This window comes from Somniosus microcephalus, chromosome 13, assembly GCF_052327205.1.
Source record: "Somniosus microcephalus isolate GS21.2 chromosome 13, FLI_Smic_1.0, whole genome shotgun sequence".
NCBI classification, from domain to species: Eukaryota; Metazoa; Chordata; class Chondrichthyes; order Squaliformes; family Somniosidae; genus Somniosus; species Somniosus microcephalus.
In genome coordinates this window covers 144,257,016-144,269,440 of record NC_140999.1, presented here as the reverse complement: position 1 = coordinate 144,269,440, position 12,425 = coordinate 144,257,016, and the positions used below count along the sequence as shown (strand labels likewise).

General features: G+C 44.8%; 1 protein-coding gene across 2 annotated transcripts in view; it reads left to right on the top strand.

Moving 5' to 3' along the window:
- Positions 1–12,425, top strand: part of LOC147108634 (beta-1,4-galactosyltransferase 5-like) — a 119,505-nt gene that overhangs the window by 82,277 nt on the left and 24,803 nt on the right. For both annotated transcript variants that reach the window (XM_086005333.1, XM_086005332.1), the window contains exon 4: positions 11,566–11,690. In XM_086005333.1, the coding sequence (XP_085861459.1) occupies positions 11,566–11,690 (125 nt within the window). The remainder of the gene's footprint in view (positions 1–11,565; positions 11,691–12,425) is intronic.

Below are 12,425 nucleotides of genomic sequence, written 5' to 3'. Positions count from 1 at the left end.
CAAAATGAGGCAATTGGTTCAAAATAAAGATTTTAAGAAATCTATTTGTCTGGCATTATTACCAGTTTTTTCCTTGGGGTATGGATGACACTGGCAAAACCACATTCATTGGCTATCCCTAGTTGCCCTAAAGGTGGTAGGCTTTCTTGAACCACTGCAGTCCTTGTGCTTATGTTGATCCCACAATGGTATCGGGTATTGTACTCCAGGATTTTGACTCGGCAACAATGATACTAATGGTGGTCTATGTCCAAATCATCTGGATGGTGAGAGACTTGGAGAGGAACTTCATGGTGTTCCTGTGATCTTTCTGCTCTTGGCCTACTATTGGTGGCAGAGGCCACAGGACTGAGATGCTGTTGATGTGTTCCTGCAATGTATCCAGCAGATAATAAGTACTGCAGCCCACAGTGCACTGGTGATAGGGGATGGATATGAGTCCAGTGGCAGTGGTGCCAATCAAGTGGACTGCTCAGTCCTAAATGGCATTGAGCTTCTTGAGTTTTGTTACAACTGCACTCACCCAGGCAAGTGGTCAGTATTCCAGCACACTTCTAAGTTGAGCCTTGTAAAAGGTGGGGCCCCTTAAGTGGTTTGATGGATTAGGATGTGAGCCACTCGTTGCAGAGTACTTAGTCTCTTGCCCTGCTCTTGTCATGTTGTTGGTGGTTAGACCAGTTAACCTCTGGTTTTTAATGATCCCCAGGATGTTAATGGGGAACTCAGCAACAAACATAAGAACATAAGAAATAGGAGCAGGAGTAGGCCATTTGGCCCTTTGAACCTGCTCCGCCATTCAACAAGATCATGGCTGATCATCTACCTCCACTCCATCTTCCTGCACTATCCCCATATCCCTTAATTCCCAAAATTTTATCGACCTCCGTCTTAAATATACTCAACGACTGAGCATCCACAGCTCTCTGGGGTAGAGAATTCCAAAGATTCACAACCCTTTGAGTGAAGAAATTTCTCCTCATGTTGGTCCTAAATGGCCGACCCCTTATTCTGTGACTGTGACCCCGTGTTCTAGATTCCCCAGCCAGAGGAAACATTTTCTCAGCGTTAATCCTGTCAAGCCCCTTAAGAATTTTATATGTTTCAATTAGATTACCTCTCATTCTTCTAAACTCTAGGGAATATAGGCCTAATCTACTCAATCCCCTCAACCCAGGAACCAGTCTAGGAAACCTTTGTTGCACTCCCTCTAAGGCAAGTATGTCTTTCCTTAGGTAAGGAGACCAGAACTGTACACAATACTCCAGGTGTGGCCTCACCAATGCCCTGTATAATTGTAGGAAGACTTATTTACTTTTATACTCTAATCCCTTTGTAACAAAAGGCCAACATACCATTTGCTTCCCTAATTGCTTGCAGTACCTGCATGTTAACTTTCAGTAATTCATGTACAAGGACACCCAGGTCCCTGAATTCAAACATTTCCCAGTCTCCATTCAAAAAATATTCTTTGTTTTTACTACCAAAGTGGATAACTTCACACTTCCCCACATTGTATTCCATTTGCCATGTTCTTGCCCACTCAGTCAACCTGTCTATATCTCTTTGCATCCTCCTCACAGCTTACTTTCCCACCAACTTTTTGTATCATCAGCAAACTTGGATAAGTTACACTCAGTCCCTTCATCTAAGTAATTAATATAGATTCTAAATAGCTGAGGCCCAAGCACTGATCCTTGTGGTAGCCTACCAACCTGAAAAAGTCCCGTTTATTCTTCCCCTCTGTCCATTAACCAATCCTCAGTCCATTAACCAATCCTCAATCCCCTGAGTCCTAATTTTGTGTAATAACCTATTTTTTGTGTGGTACCTTACGGATTGCTTTTTGAAAATCCAAATAGACTACAACCACTGGTTTCCCCCTTATCCATTCTACTAGTTACATCTTCAAAAAAAACTCTTAACAGATTTGTCAAACACGATTTCCCTTTCATAAAACCATGTTGACTCTGCCTAATCATATTATGATTTTCTAAGTGCCCTGTTACCATGCCCCTAATAATAGATTCTAGCATTTTGCCTACTACTGATGTCAGGCTAACTGGCCTATAGTTCTCCATTTTCTCTTTTTCTCCTTTCTTAAATAGCGGGGTTATGTTTGCTACCTTCCAATCCTTTGACTGTTCTAGAATCCAGGGAATTCTGGAAGATTAATACCAGTGCATCCACTATCTCTGCAGCTACCTCTTTTAATGCCCTAGGATGCAGGTCATCTGGTCCAGGGGATTTGTCGCCACTTGGTCCTGTTAATTTCTCCAGTACTATGTCTTATACCGATTTCTTTAAATTCCTCATTCTCTCTAGATCCTTGGTTCCCCATTATTTCCAAAATGTTTTTTGTGTCTTCTACTGTGAAGACAGATGCAAAATATTTGTTTAATGTTTCTGCCATTTCCTTTATTGCCCATTATAATTTCTCCTGTCTCTGCCTCTAATGGGCCCATGTTTACTTTCACTAATCTCTTCCTATTTACATACCTTTAGAAATGTTTAAAATCTGTTTTTATGTCTCTTGCTAATTTACACACTCTTTTTCTCAGTAATTTCTTGGTCCTTTGCTGAATTCTAAAATTCTCCCATCCTCAGGCTTACTGCTTTTTTTTGGCAACATTATAAGCCTCTTCCTTTGATCTAATGCTATCTTTAACTTCTTTTGTTAGCCACGGTTAGACCACTTTTCCTATGGGATTTTTGTGCCTTAAAGGAATGTATATTTGTTGGAAATTATGTATTAATTCTTTAAATGCTCGCCAGTGCTTGTAGAACATAAGTAGGAGCAGGAATAGGCCATTTGGCCCCTCGAGCCTGCTCTGCCATTCAATAAGATCATGGCTGATCTAGGGCTCAAAGCCATTTCCCAGCCAGCTCCCCATAACCCTTCACTCCCTTATCTGGCAAAAATTTTGTCTATCTCCACTTTAAATTTATTTAATGACCCAGCCTCCACAGCTCTCTGGGGCAGAGAATTCCACAAATTTACAACCCTCTGAGAGAAGTTGTTCCTCCTCATCTCAGTTCTAAAAGGGCGACCCTTTATTCTGAGACTATGCCCCCGAGTTCTAGATTTTCCCATGAGGGGAAACATCCTCTCTGCATCTACCCTGTCGAGTCCCCTCAGTATCTTATGTTTCAATAAGATCACCTCTCATTCTTCTAAATTCCAATGAGTATAGGCCCAGCCTGCTCAACCTTTCCTCATAAGTCAAACGCCTCATCTCTGGAGTTAACCTAGTGAATCGTCTCTGAACTGCCTCCAATGCAAATATATCCTTCCTTAAATAAGGAGACCAAAACTGTACGCAATTCTCAAGGTGTGGTCTCATCTTGTACAGTTGTAGTAGGACTTCCCTGCTTTTATACGCCAACCCCCTTGAAATAAAGGCCAACATTCCATTTGCCTTTTTGATTACTTGCTGTACCTGCATGCTTACTTTTGTGTTTCATGCACAAGGACCCCCAGATCCCTCTGAACAGTCGCATTTTGTAACCTCTATCCATTTAAATAATAGTTTGCTTTTTTATTTTTCCTGCCAAAGTGGATAACCTCACACTTTCCCACATTATACTCCATCTGCCAAATGTTTGTCCACTCACCTAGCCTGTCTATATCCCTTTGCAAATTCTGAGTCCTCTGCACAACTTGCTTTCCCACCCATCTTTGTATCATCTGCAAACTTGGCTACATTACACTCGGTCCCTTCATCCAAGTCATTAATGTAGATTGTAAATAGTTGAGGCCCCAGCACTGATCCCTGTGGCACCCCACTAGTTACTGTTTGCCAACCTGAAAATAACCCATTTATCCCGACTCTCTGCTTTGTTATTTAGCCAATTCTCTATCCATGCTAATATATTACCCCCAACTCCTTGAGCTCTTATCTTATGCAGTAACCTTTTATGTGGCACCTTATTGAATGCCTTCTGGAAATCCAAATACACTACATCCACTTGCTCACCCTTGTCCACCCTGCTTGTGACATCTTCAAAGAAATCCAGCAAATTTGTTAAACATGATTTCCCTTTCCTAAAACCATGCTGACTCTGTTTGACTGCAGTATGTTTTTCTAAATGCCCTGCTACTGCTTCCTTAATGAAGGACTCCAGCATTTTCCTAACAACGGATGTTAAGCTAACTGGTCTATAGTTTCCTGCTTTCTGTCTCCCTCCTTTCTTAAAATGGGGTGTTACATTAGTGGTTTTCCAATCCAGTGGGACCTCTCCAGAGTTTAGGGAATTTTGGTAAATTGCAACCAATGCATCCACTATCTCTGCAGCCACTTCTTTTAAGACCCTAGGATGCAGGCCATCTGGGCCCATTATTTTACCGAGTACTATTTACATAGTGATAGTGATTGTCTTTAGTTCCTCACTCCCTGTGGCCCCTTGATTATCCATTATTGGGATGTTGTTAGTGTCTTCTACAGTGAAGACAGATGCAAAATATTTGTTCAGAGTCTCTGCCATTTCCCGGTTCCCCATTATTAATTCCCCAGTCCCATCCTCTAGGGGACCAACGTTTACTTTAACTACCCTCTTCCTTTTTATATACCTGTAGATGTTCTTACTATCTGTTTTAATGTTTCTTGCCAGTTTCCTCTCATAATTCATCTTCTCTCTCCTTTTAGTCATCCTTTGCTGGTTTAAAAAAATTTCCCAATCCTCTGGTCTCCCACCAATCTTGGCAACATTGTAAGCCTTCGTTTTCAATTTGATACCATCCTTTACTTCCTTAGTTAGCCACGGATGGTGCTCCCTTCTCTTAAAATCTATCTTTCTCACAGAAATATATTTTTGTTGAGAGTTATGAAATATCTCCTTAAATGTCCACCACTGCATTTCAACTTTCTTACCCTTTAATTTGTTTTTCCAGTCCACATTAGCCAGTTCTGCCCTCATGCCATTATAATTGCCTTTGTTTAAGATCAGGACACTAGTTTGGGATACAACTTTCTCACCCTCCAACTGAATTTGAAATTCAACCATGCTATAATCACTCTTTCTTGGAGGATCATTTATTAATTCTGTCTCATTACACCGTACCAGATCCAAGATAGCCTGCTCCCTGGTTGGTTCCATTACATACTGTTCTAGGAAACCATCCCAGATGCACTGTATGAACTCGCCCTCCATGGCCAATTTGATTTGTCCAATCAATATGGAGATTAAAGTCACCCATGATTATTATCGTACCTTTTTTACAGGCCTCCATTATTTGTTGATTTATACTCTGTCCAACAGCATTGCTACTGTTCAGGAGCCTATAGACTACTCCCACCAGAGACTTTTTCCCCTTCATTATTTTTTGTCTCCACTCAAACAGATTCTACATCTTGATCTTCTGAGCCAATATCACTTCTCACCACTGCACTGATCCCATCTTTTACCAACAAAGCCACCCCACTTTCCTTTCCTTTCTTTCTATCCTTCCGAATGATCATATACCCTGGAATATTCAGTTGTCGGCCCTGGTTGCCTTGCAACCACATCTCTAATGGCGAGCAGATCATACCCATTTGTGCTGTCAACTCATTTATCTTGCGAATGCTGTGTGCATTCAGATATAGAGCTTTTAACTTTGTCTTTTTGCCATTTTTCCTTGATTTGGCCTTTTTTCCTATTACACTTTTATTTTTTAAACATTCTGGCCTAGAAATTTGGTGGGCTGCGCCACCAGTTAACGCCCAAAGAGGGCACTTAGTGGGTTTAGCGCCACTGGCCACGCCTCCCGTGAAATTTAGCGGGGCGCTAATGGCAGCGCTAGCCGTTAGCGCTGCGCCCCGCTACCGCCCCAATCGCGAAATTTGGTAGCGCCCCCTGCTGTAACACCCGTCGCAATTTGTGACTGGTTCAGGGGGGCCTACCTGCGGTGGTAGAGGCACTGAGGTGCGGGGTGGCCATTTTTTTTGCTGGCCGCCTGCCAGCACCTCTTCGCACGGCCGTCCCCGGCCTCCTGAGCTGTGCCCCCCGCCCCCCCCCCCCCCCCCCGCGATGTGCCGACTGTCTCCCAAGAGCCCGGCACTTCTCCTCGGTGCCGGGCTCTTTTGCCGGCACTCGCGATCTTAGATCGTGCTGCAGCAGGCCCCTCCCCTTTAAGAAGGGGAGGAAGGCCTGTGGTACCGCAGCGCGCCATGCCGCAGCGTGTGGCGCTGCGGCACGTTACGCTGCAAACTTCAGTTGCAGTGCCCCAAGACGGATGCGGGGCGCCTCGCGTAGCGCTGCGCTTCGGTTTGGGGCGCGCAAACTGAATTTCCAGCGGGCGCTCTCGACTCCTTCCGGGGTGGTAATTCCAGTGCCCTGGCGAGACTGGCTCCCCAAATGGGGCGCCACCGAATTTCTAGGCCTCCGTCCCTTCCTGTCACACTCTGGTTATTATTTTCCCCCATCTCTCTCTCCTGCTCTATTGCTTTCTCATTTCTCTTTGACTTTTTATTTTCCTGCTCACCTGGATCTCTTTTCCCGCCCCCACCCCCAACTATTTAGTTTAAAGCCCTCTCTACAGCCCTAGTTATTAGATTTGCCAGGACTCTAGCCCCAGCATGGTTCAAGTGAAGCCCGTCCAAACGGAACAGCTCCCTCTTATCCCAGTACTGGTGCCAGTGCCCCACAAATTGAAACCCATTTCTCCCACACCAGCCTTTGAGCCAGTCGTTCATTTCTCTGATCTTATTTACCCTATGCAAATTTGCTTGTGGCTCGGGTAGTAATCCAGAGATTATTACCTTTTGTGGTTCTGCTTTTTAATTTAGCCCCTAGCTGCTCATACTCTCAGCAGAACTTCTTTCTTTGTCTTACCTATGTCATTGGTACCTATGTGGACCATGACAACTGGATCTTCCCCCTCCCACTCCAAGTTTCTCTCCAGCCCAGAGGAGTTGTCCTTAACCCTGGCACCAGGCAGGCAACACAGCCTTCAGGACTCACGCTCTCTGCTGCAGAGAACAGTATCTATTCCCCTGACTACACTATCCCCAATCACTACAGCATTTCTTTTTGCTCCCCCCACTTGACTGGCTCCCTATACCACTGTGCTGTGGTCAGTTTGCTCATCCTCCCTGCAGTCCCTGCCCTCGTCCACACAGGGAGCAAGAATCTCGTACCTGTTGGACAAGGCCAAGGGCTGAGGCTCCCCCACCACTCCCTCCTGGATCCCAATACCTGCCTTGCTTGTAGTCGCACCCTCCTGTCCCTGACCATGGGCCAAATTGGAAGTAATTAATCTAGTGGGTGTGACTGCCTGCTGGAACTTGGTGTCCAGGTAACGCTCCCCCTCCCTAATGTGTCGCAGTGTCTGAAGCTCGGACTCCAGCTCATCAACTCTGAGCCGAAGTTCCTCGAGCAGCCAACATTTGCTGCAGATGTTGTTGCCCTGGACCTCAATGGTGTCCACGAGCTCCCACATGCAACAACACATTGCCTGGTCTCCCATCTCAATTAATTAATTAGTTTTAAAATTTGGAACACTCATCTTTTAACCTACACCAATGTGTTTAAATTTAGATGCTCAAGTTTGGGGGAAAAAAAGTGAGAAATCGAGAAATACTCACCAACCAATCACTTACCTGCTTTCTGGTGACGTCACACTTTGATTACTTTTTACTTCTTTACACTCACCAGTCCTTTGTATCTCAGCGTCTCTCGCTTCTCCCGAGCTCTCCCGGGTTTGGGCGCTCTCGCTCTGCTCCCGCTTCTCCCGAGCTCTCCCGGGTTTTGGCACTTGCTCTGCTGCTGCTGCTTTTTATAAGATATTCTACTGTCATATCTTTTCATGTAGTTTCCCAGTCTACCTTAGCCAACTCACCCCGCATACCTAGGTAGTTTGCTGTGTTTCGATTTAAGACCCTAGTTTCGTATTTAACTAAATCACTTTCAAACTCAATATAAAATTCTATCATATTATGGTCACTCTTCCCTGAAGGTCCCTTTTACTACAAGGTTATTAATTAACCCTTTCTCATTGCACAATACTAGATCTAAACTAGTCTGCTCCCGAGTTGGTTCCTCAACATACTGATCTAGAAAACTATCTTGTATACGTTCCATGAATTTGTCCTCCACGCCATTGCTGCAAATTTGGTTTGCCCAGACTATATGTAGATTAAAGTTCCCCATCATTACTGTATTACCCTTGGTACGTGCTCCTAATTTTTTCTGATTTATACTCTGCCCTACATTACAACTACTTTTTGGGGCCTATAAACAACTCCCACCAATGCTTTCTGCCCCTTGCTGCTTCTTGGCTCCACCCAAACTGATTCTACTCCTTGATTTTTGGAGCTAAGATCTTTTCTCTCTCTACTGTCTTTATCCCATCCTTTATTATCAGGGCGGCTACTCCTTTTTCATTTTGCCTATTACTTCTAAAAGTTATGTTACCTGGAGTATTTAGTTCCCAACCTTGGCCATTTTGCAACCACATCTCCATAATGGCTATTGGATCAATCCTATTAATTTATATCTGCGCTAATAATTCATCTATTTTGTTGCGAATGCTTCATGCATTCAGATATAGTGCCTTTAGCTTTAACTTTTTTCTATTTTTCCCTGATGTCACCTTAGTCACTGATATCCTATTGCCTTTGTTGCTCTCTGTCCCTTCCTGACCCACTCTGCTTATTTTTACCCATAACTCTGCTCTGCTCTAGAGCCTTGACATTTCCCTTGCTGCTTTTAAATTTACTCTTTCCTGAATCCTCCCACCCGCCCCCCCCCCACTTATTAATTTTTAAAGCCCTGTCTACTGCACTAGTTATTTGATTCACTCAAGACACTGGTTCCAGTCCAGTTTAAGTGGAGCCCATCCCAATGGAACAGTTCCTTCTTTCCCTGGTACTGGTGCCAGTGGCCCATGAAGCAAAACCTCTGCCTCCCACACCACTCTTTCAGCCACGCATTTAACCTTCTAATCTGCTTATCCCTATGCCAATTGGTGCGTGGCTCAGGTAATAATCCAGAGATGATTACCTTTTTGAGGTTCTGCTTTTTAATTTTGACCCCAACTCCTCAAACCCTCTTAGCAGAACCTCCATTCCTAGTTCTATCTGTCGTTGGTTCCTACATGGACCACGACAACTGGATCCTCCCCTTCCCACTCCAACTTCTTCTCCAGCCGCGAGGAGATGTCTTTAACCCTGGCAGGCAACACAGCCTTTGGTACTCTGTCACAGCTGCAGAAAAAAGTATCTAACCCCCTGACTATACTGTCGCCTACTGCTACCACATTCCTTTTTACTCCCCCCCCCCCCCCCCCCCCCCCCCCCCCGCCTCCACTTGAATGGCCTCCTGTACCACAATGCCGTGGTCAGTTTGCCCCGCTCCCTGCAGTCCTTATTCTCATCCATACAGGTAGCAAGTACCTCATACCTGTTGGACAAGGCTCCTCCATCGCTATATCCTGGGTCCCCATACCTTCCTGACTCAGTCACACCCTCCTGTCCCTGACCATTGACTAACTCTAAAGTACTACTTAACCTAAGGGGTGTGACTGCTTCCTGGAACAAAGTGTCCAGGTAATACTCCCCCTCCCTGATGCATCGTAATGTCTGCAGCTCGGACTCCAGCTCAACAACTGTGAGCTGAAGTTCCTTGAGCTGCAGGCACTTACTCCAGATGTGGTTGCTTGGGATCTCGTTGGTCTCCACCAACTCCCACATGCTGCAGTTACGACACACCACCTGCACTGCCATCTCTATCAACCTTATTTTATTTATATAATTAGTTTGTTTTTATTCAAATTATTTTTAGTTTTAATTAGTTAATTTAGGTTGTTATTAATTCAATAAAATTATAATAGTTAATACTCTCCCAGTTCTGAATTTAATCCACTTACCTAGCCTGGAGAGCAAAAGAGCTGTAATACTCACCAACCAATCAACTACCTGCTGTCCTGTGACGTCACTCCTTGTTTTTTGTTGTTTTTGAATTCGAATGTACTGCAGCTCCTCCTCTTGCTGCCACTCAGGCCCGTTCTGCCCAAGGCCTTCTCTCCCACTGTTTTTGGACTGCCGCTCCTCCTCTTGCTGCCACTCAGGCCCATTCTTGGTGGCACTGTTGAAGGCCAGCGGGAGGTAGTTTTTTGTCGGAGCTGGTCATTTCCCAGCACTTGTGTGGCACGAATTTTACCTGTCACTTGACCATGCAACTCTCGATGATCAGGTCATGCTGTAGACTGACGTAGACTTCTTTTTGGGAGGAGTTGTGAATGGAGCTTGAACACTGTAGAATTGTCGATGAATTGTAGCACTTCTAACCTTGGAGGACAAGCATTGACGCAGCTGGAAGATGGTTGGACTGAGCACACTGCCCTGAAGAGCTCCTGCAGTGATGTTCTGGGGCTGCAATAATTGACCTCTAATAATCACAACCATTTTTTTGTGTAAGGTATAGATCCAGCCACTAGTGGGCTTCCACCGTAACCGCCATTGGCCTCCCCTTTGTTAGGGCTCCTTTGTGCCAATGCTACCTCGGTGTCGAGGGCGGTTGCTCGCACCTGCTTTGGTAATCCGCTCTTGCATCTATCCCTGATTTAAGGCTGATGAAGTCTGGAGTCAAGTGGTTCTGGCAGAACCCAAACTGAGGGTCGGTGAGCAGGTTAATAGTGAGTAGGTGTCATTTGATGGCACAATTGCTGGCTCACTCTATCACTTTATTGATAATTGGGAGGAGATGGTGATTGATTGGGTTAGATTTTTGCTGCTTTTTATGAATAGGACCTGCCTAAGCAATTTTCCAATGTTCATTAGTGGGTAGATGACTAGGGTCACAGCTGCACTAGAATAGTTTGACTGAGCATACCTAGTTCTGTTGTGTATGCCTTCACTATAGCTAGGATATTGTCAGACTCTATATAATGTTTGTGAATGGTACACATAGCTGCTTCTTGATGTCACATGAAGTGGAGCAAATTGGCAAGACACGAGTAGCTACCTTTGGACCTTGGGAGACTGAAGAGAGGAAGAGTCGGATCATCACTTGGAACTTTTGGTTGAAGATATTTGAAAATGCTTCAGCCTTGTCTACTCCAGTCATATGCTGGGCTCCAACAGAGCTGAGTATGTCTATGGAGTTTCCTCTTCACATTAGTTACTTGATTGTTCACCACCATTCTCGACTGGATATGGTAAAGTTGCAGAGCTTTGCTCTGATTGATTAGTTGTGGAATTGTTTACTCCTGTCTTTTTTGATGATTAGCATGTAGGTGGCCCTGTTGTAGCTTTACTTGGTTGATACATTCTATGCTTGGTAATGCTCTTGGCGCATTTTCTACACACCCCATAGAAAAGTTGATGGAGATGGATGAGTGAGGAATGTGCCGAGGCCTTGAGGTTACACATTTTGGTAGAACGCAATTCTTCTGCTTATGATGGCCTACGTGGATGCAAAGCATTGGGCTTGTAGCTCTGTCCTTGGGTCGTCGTCTTCTTAGGCAGTCCCTCGGAACCGAGGATGTGGTAGTGTGTTGTTGGTTCTCGAATTGCTTGATGCTGTGGTCAACATAGATTAGTGACACCAATTGGTAGCTTGACAATTCATTCCAAATGTTCCCAACAGAGGGGCCAATCGATGTAAACATGACTGAAATTTCATTGGAGGAGATCCAGGAATTATTTGCTAAGGATCTTTATATCCAGATTGGTGGTCACTGGAAGCCAAGGGATTGCATACCTCGTTGGAAGGTAAGAAATTGTTGTATGGTTTATGAAACAATGGTGCTTTTCTTTGCCTTTTTAATAGCTTAAAAGGTTGTGAATCTATATTCTTGCAAAGCTCAACTTGTGAACCTTAAGATTAAAAAAAAAAAATGTAATTAATGCTGTAAGCATTGATACATTAACCGTAGCAGCACTCATCTATTTGGTTTTTGTACCGACGAGCAAAGACTATCAGGTGAATTAAATATTGGCATGTTTTATAAATGGAGGTTATTAGAATTATTGCAAAACAAAATTAAATTGATTTTAAGGTCTCTAGGAATTGTGAACCATACTTTATGCAACACCCATTCAGCCAATTTATATTTAACAAGCTGGAGTGCCCGGCGGTGCCGAGGGTTTTTTGAGGGCATGTTGTGTAGAGAGAGAGAGAGATGGATTTAGTTTGGGATTATCCTGGAGAGAGAGAGCGGGGGGGAGGAGCGTCTCAGGCCTGGCCCGATCGACCCCTGCGAAGGAAGGAAGAAGGCGAGCTGTCCCACCCCCTCACTCTTTCTTTCCCTCCCCCTCTTTTTTTTTTTTCCCCCCCCCCCCCCTCTCCTTTCCCTCTTTCTCCCCCCCCCCCCCCCCCCCTTTCCCTCTTTCCTCCCTCCCTGCCCCTCCTCTCTCTCTCTGCCTTTCCTCAGAGCCCGGACGCAGTGAGCCGAAGCCTCCGTGTGCGGATCAGCGCTCCAGGGCCGGCCGGTGCGCGGCCTAGCG